The sequence below is a fragment of the Grammomys surdaster genome, unplaced genomic scaffold (assembly GCF_004785775.1).
Source record: "Grammomys surdaster isolate TR1022 unplaced genomic scaffold, NIH_TR_1.0 251, whole genome shotgun sequence".
In the NCBI taxonomy this organism is placed as follows: domain Eukaryota; kingdom Metazoa; phylum Chordata; class Mammalia; order Rodentia; family Muridae; genus Grammomys; species Grammomys surdaster.
This window is the reverse complement of record NW_021604692.1, coordinates 1187164-1193279: the sequence shown is the minus strand read 5'-3', so window position 1 is coordinate 1193279 and position 6116 is coordinate 1187164. Positions and strand designations below refer to the sequence as shown.

At 53.4% G+C, this 6116-nt stretch overlaps 1 protein-coding gene across 1 annotated transcript in view; it reads right to left on the bottom strand.

The window, feature by feature from the left end:
- Positions 1–257: 257 nt before the first annotated feature.
- Rspo4 (R-spondin 4) overlaps positions 258–6116 on the bottom strand; it is a 29795-nt gene continuing 23936 nt past the window's right edge. The window contains exons 2-5 of the mRNA XM_028774898.1: positions 5855–6043; positions 5082–5222; positions 3302–3487; positions 258–349 (exon numbers count right to left, since the gene is read on the bottom strand). Of these exons, the coding sequence (XP_028630731.1) occupies positions 258–349; positions 3302–3487; positions 5082–5222; positions 5855–6043 (608 nt within the window). The remainder of the gene's footprint in view (positions 350–3301; positions 3488–5081; positions 5223–5854; positions 6044–6116) is intronic.

Genomic DNA, 6116 nt, shown 5'->3' with positions numbered 1-6116 from the left:
AAGAGCAGAAAGGAAAACAGAAGGAAATGAAGGAAAGGTACACGGAGAGAAGGAAAGTTCCAAAGAAGAAACAAGGATGTGAAGAAGGAGGTGAGGGCAAGAGGAAAAGGGAGACAGATAAAATCTAACGGAAAGACTGGACAGACGGGAAAGGTAGAGCGAGTGAAGGATGTGGAGAAAGAACAGGGCAGGGGAGGAGAGAGGAGTCCGCAGCGGAAGTGCAGCAAGCCAAAGGCAGAGGCCGGAGCTGGGGATGGTCACTGTGAGCCATGCTGGGGCGGCCTGCGATCCAGCTTCCTGTCCTTGCGCTGGCGCCGATCCTTCCTGTTCCTCTGCCTGGGATTTCTTTCTGTAAGAGAACACAGGTCCCGGCCAGGGAGATCCTGAGAGATGAGGAAGTCCCAAGTAGTCCCAACAGGCCCCAGAGCTGGAGTGCTGGGCTCAGAGTCACCCTGTTTTAAATTTGGGCCTGTAGATGAAATTGTTCTAGAAGATTCCTCCTTGGTGATTCCTAGGGGGCTGGGAGGACACTGACCTGAGGGAATGGCTGAAATTGAGTGGAGCTGGGAAACAGCCTGCAAGGACTGAAGGACTACTTGGGTAAGCGCCTGTCAGGACTTAGGATGGCCTCATGGGCATCCGCATGCCCCTACCCTCCACCCTGTCATGTACTATCTTACTGTTAATAAGGCTTCCTGCTGGAGACTGACCTTTTTCTGCTCAAGCCCCTGCCCCAGCCCCCAGCCCCATAGCCAGAGACCCTGAGGTTTAGCTGCTTTGTGTAGGCAGGATGACCTGTGGACCTTTTTGCTCCACACAGTAGGAGCAAAAGCTACAATTTCTATCCCATTTGACAGGCGGGGAGAGAGGCTGGCCACAGCTAGGGGGCGGGGCATAGTGCAGAGGGCTGGCCGCAAATTCCAGACCCTGGTCTCATCAAGACCTCAGTGTGTCCCATAAGCCCTGGAGGAGTCCAGTGTGAACACCTGATTCGTCTTTCTCAGAGAAGACTGGCCAGATGATTGACTTGCTCAGGAGCCTGGAGTTCCTGGAGCCAGTTCTGATTTCCCTTTAGACAAGTTCATCTGGGTAACCAGCAGCCAGATTGGCAGAGCATGTGGACGAAATCCCAGCATGCTGTCTTTAGGAGAGCTGAATGTCCCCTGGCAGGGTCCTCTGCTAGCCTCCCTCAGCAGCTCTTCTTTGCTCATGGGCGTAGCCTAGGCTGTGCTTCCCTATAGGGATCCACACTGCCAGCCTCTGCAGGGATCTACCTGTTCCTCGTGGCACTCCTCTTCCCAGCTGGTAGCTGCTATTACTGATTGACAGGAGGAAAGATTGAGGTGTGTCTTGGAGCCAGAACAACCCTAAACTTCTGGTTTATAAGGTGCCTCCTCACCCAAGCCATTTCACACGCTCTTTGTCTCGAGGAAGACTCCTGGGGAGTCGTGTGTCCTTGGAACTGATAGCACCACTCGGGGCACTGCTTTCCGAGGATACACACAGAGAAGGCATGCTATCTCTCCAAGGATGACTGCTTTTGTAAGGAGCCAGGGTCTCAGCATTTCCCTTTGCAGGGCAGACTCAGTGGTACCCCATAGACTAGGCTGTTCACTTTTGGGGCTCCTCACCAAATCTAAATCCTTGGAGGCACTGTACAGGACTGGAGAGCATTGCCTAAGGGGTCAGCTTTGAGGGCTGGGATTAGGAGAGATGAGTAATCTGCGTCTTCAACCTTCTCCTATGCCAGCCTGCTAGCTGCCTATGCACACCTCGTTCACACCACCATGCTCCCTCCTACCCGTGCATCCTTCCCCACCCATATACCCTCCCACCCATCTAGCCATGGACTCCCCAAACTACCTACCTTTCCATCATCTTACCCACTCACTCCTGTACCCTCCAACCATGCATCCACCCATTCACCTAATTTTCTACTTACCCACCCACTCAGCCTCTCACCTCCCACCTACATGCCCACCCACTCATACAACTGCCTACTTATCCACTCATCCCTCCATGCACCTCTTCTCCCTCCACCCAGGCATCTACCCATCCCACAAAGTTAACATCTGGGTCCTGATCCAGCACCAGAGACAGCCTTGCTCGCCTCGGAGACCAGACTCTCCACACACAACTGCAGAAGGAGCAGGGCTTTTTCCTAGAGGTGTCAATGCTATGACATGATGTGACAGGAGGCAGCTCTGAGAGGGGGAGCTCAGGAAAGCTCCAGGTGGACAAGGCTCCTGGGCTGGGGCACAAACAGGAGGAGGTTCTACAGGCATGTGGGGACTCACTCAGCACATGCCACCCACAGCAGTCACCCGAGTCTGCAGCCACAGCTCCTGGTACCGTCATTTGAAAAAGGGCTTTCCTTGAGTTTTGGATGTCTAGTCTCATCTACGCCCCACTCTCTGTCCCAAATGCTCACTGTGTATGTGTGGGTAGTGGCGATGGTGGGAGAGGTTCTTCTTTGCCTACTGATTAACGTTCGGCTTCTAGGCTCACCCAGTCCAGGCTGTGTGACCCTGGGGCATGGGCCTCAAGCTCTGTGGGCTTCCATCTCCTGAAATGGGATAATAGCCACACCTACACCCCAGTCACTGGGCAGATCGAAGCCACCACGTGGCTCACATGGCTAACACTGCTTTTCTGTGCTGACACCATCTCCGTCACACTTCATGATACATGCAGTTGGCCTCTCTTGTGGTTTTTAGCAGTCTTCATTGGAAACCTGTGGTCCTACCCAGGGAAGGGGTCCCTCAGGCAATAGTGGAGTGGTGTAGCCACAGGACCCTGTTCTCCTGTTGCACGGTTGACAGCATCCATTCCTCAGCTGAGATCTCTTTGCACATGCGTGCCTATGGTTTTAGAGTGTTTCTGCTCAGATCTCTATGGCAACCTTGGCTTTCTGCATCCTGGGGGGGTCTGCCTTAACCAACTCCTATATGTTGAGCCAAGGACCCCCATCTCGGCATCTCTTCCCTTTTGTGTTCCAGTAGGTGCTGCACTGCATGACAGCCACGCCCCCAGGCTCTCCTGGGGACTCCACTAGAAACAGCAGGCTATCCGGAAGTCCTTACAGAACAGAGGTCTGGACAATGCAGACCAGTCTTCCTACTATGTCTAGGACCCTTCTCTGGAATTACTAGGCAGGGTAATGCTTAGCTTACAGAAAGAGTTGGCAGTCAGGGGTCTTTGAAGTGGGTTTGCAGATGTCATCTATGGAGGTGTCTCTCTCTCCCTGGACCCAGTTACCTCTGGGTCTTTCCCTGCGGAACCCTGCAGGCCTGATACTCACCTCTTGGGCAGGGCCTCTTTAGAGGACATTTTCTGGACTCAGATAACACTTGACAACTTGCCGTCTCTTCCTGCTTGGCCGGGCCAGCCTCCCGCATCCGGGTCTCTAGGCCCCAGCCTGAGCCACAGGTCTTCCCATTGTATATGCAGGGACTCCAGCTGCCCCAAGGGCTTGGCTCACACTCTTCTGTGGGTGAAGGGAGAGACAGATAGGTGAGTGAGTCAGCAGTGTGTGCCTCTTGGATCAGTGACCAGGGGTCTGAGGGTAGCATCTCTACCTGCAAGGAACTCAGTCTGCTACAAAGAAGCAGAAGTCTTCACAGAGGTGTAACAGAGCTGAGTTAAGCCTCCTTGGATACCAGGATTTGAGAGGCCAAGTGGCTGGAATTCAGAAAGGTTCAGGAATTGGGGACAGACATGAAGTAACTGGCTGCTAAAAGGTCCCCAAGAGCAGGGTTCCAGCTTTGAACTTGGCCACATGCCTTTGATCAAGGGTAGAGGGCCCAAGTCACCTACGTGGTATTGTGAGGAGGGAATGCTCACAGACAGAGAGTTCTCAGAAGAGGGAATTATAGACACATTCCACTCATTTCTGAGTGGGAGGCAACACCCAACCCAGGGGACAGTAATGTCCCAGCTTGCAGTCCTAAGTGCTGAGACCTGCAGCAGTAACAGGTGTACACAGCATGGCTGGGAACAGGTCTCCAGACCTCAGGTAGCTATGCTGTCACCACCCAAGAATTTCACCTGACCAGTCAAGACTGAATACCTACTGTGAGAGCCAAGTTGTGGGTACAGAAGGGCAGGTGCATATAAGAGACCTCTGCTTGCTCCCAGAACACACCATGTTGAGACACTGCACCAGGAAGGCAGGGTGCTTTGTGTAATTCTGGAGGGCACAGAAGTATAGGGAACCCAGAGGTATGAGCCACACCCTTGGGTCCAGGAAGACTTCTTGGAGGAGACTGTGTTTCTGGGTCCCAGTGGGATGGGAAAGAGAGGTAGGAGGTGCTTCATGTGGATGGAGTCTCCCACAAAGCCCCCAGGATGCTGAAGATGGATGGAAAGGCCACAGATGGGGACCTGCTTGCCCAGGCTCTGCCAGTGGCCAACAGGAGCCACAGGAGGCCCTTGAGCAGCAGAGGCATATTTTGGTCACAGGTGGGCACACAGGCTCAGAGACAGACCCAGGAGGCCACACAGAAGATGTAGAGAGCGATTGATGGGGTGGGTCCAGGAACTTTATGATGCTTCAGAATTCCTCTCAGAGATTCTGTACCTCACATGCTAGAGACCAACTGCACGCCCCTTCTGTCTCCCACTGATGTGTAAGGACAGAGTCTTAGCCACCTCCAGGGATCCACCTGTCTCTCACATTGCGGGCAGGTGTCACAGAGAGTGCTCACTGTGCCTGGCTTTTATATGGGCACCGGGGAGCTCAACCCGCACAGCAAGACCTTTCTTCACAGAGCCACTTCCCTGGCCCCAGGCAGTTACTTTTTAAAAAAAATCTTCAGATCAAGTGACTTTCTTGAGATGGCTACAGGTAACTCTGTTCCTCGGTGCCTTGTTGGTGAGAACACCCTTGGTGACAAAAGCAGTGTCAGAGTTGGTGGCACAGTATCCACGATCCTGGTGGTTACAGTGGCACCATAGCCCTGAAGATTCTCTGAGTACCAACGTGTGGCTGGGCTGCCCATTCACCATAACATTTCATCGATTGTTTTCAGGTCTCCTGCCTTTCCCCCAACACTAGGACGGGTGGCCAGGGACTCACTCACCCTGGCACTCTCGGGTACTCTGGTGGGTCATGGTGCCTGGCGGACAGGTGGGCAGGCACTTCCCTTTGTATAGGTGAAACCGCCTTTTGCAGCGGATACAGAAGTCCTGGCTGAAACAGCTCTCGCATGTGGCCCCACATTCTGCAACAGAGCCAGGGACACCATAAGTGAGCTGCCTGTGATGGGGCCCCATAGCTCTGCCTGAGGTGGGAAGGTCTCTGTGCAACCCCATGCTCTGGAACACTGGGGTCAGGATACAGTAACATAGCAGCAGCCCAGACTTGGCCGTTGATGAACTGGGCTACACCTGAGAAAGCCTTCCTTTCTCATCTAACCTGAGGTTGAGCATGGGAAGTGATACACTAAACATCACATAGCAAATCTGGGCCGGGAGTGAGGCTTCTTCACCCTTTACACACAAGACTCAGAGATTAATTTGTCCTAGGTCACACTGAAAATGGAGGAAAGGTTAGGAGGACTACTTTTCCTACTTGAGCGAGACCCAGAGGAGGTGAGGAACCTGCTTGAGTTCATACAGAACCCAGGTCAAAGTAAAGGTTCCCTGACCTGTTTGTGCTGAGACTGATGGTGTCCTCTTAGAGGTTGACAGAATCAGAGAGGAGTCTACCTGGCCTAGGACTTCAGGGACAGCTAGAACCAGCAAGCTCGGGGTCGGTCATGGTTCTGCTTCCTCTCAGGGTATGTTTGGGGAGAGGGTGGGATACAGGACAACTCTACCCAAGCCTGCCTGCGACACTGGAGGAGATACGTACTCTTGCATCTGTTGACCTCCTGGCCACGGATTCCAAAGAAGCCAAGGGGACAATCATGCACACACTTGCCGTACTGACGGATACCTTCCCGGCGGATGAAGAGGAAAAGCCTCTGCTGGCAGGTGGAACAGCCATTCTCCTGCGAGCATATGACACAGCCTGTGCAGTTGCCCTCCAGACCAGTGCCTGCTGCAGCTAGACCAGGAGAGAGAGAGAGAGAGAGAGAGAGAGAGAGAGAGAGAGAGAGAGAGAGAGTCAAATC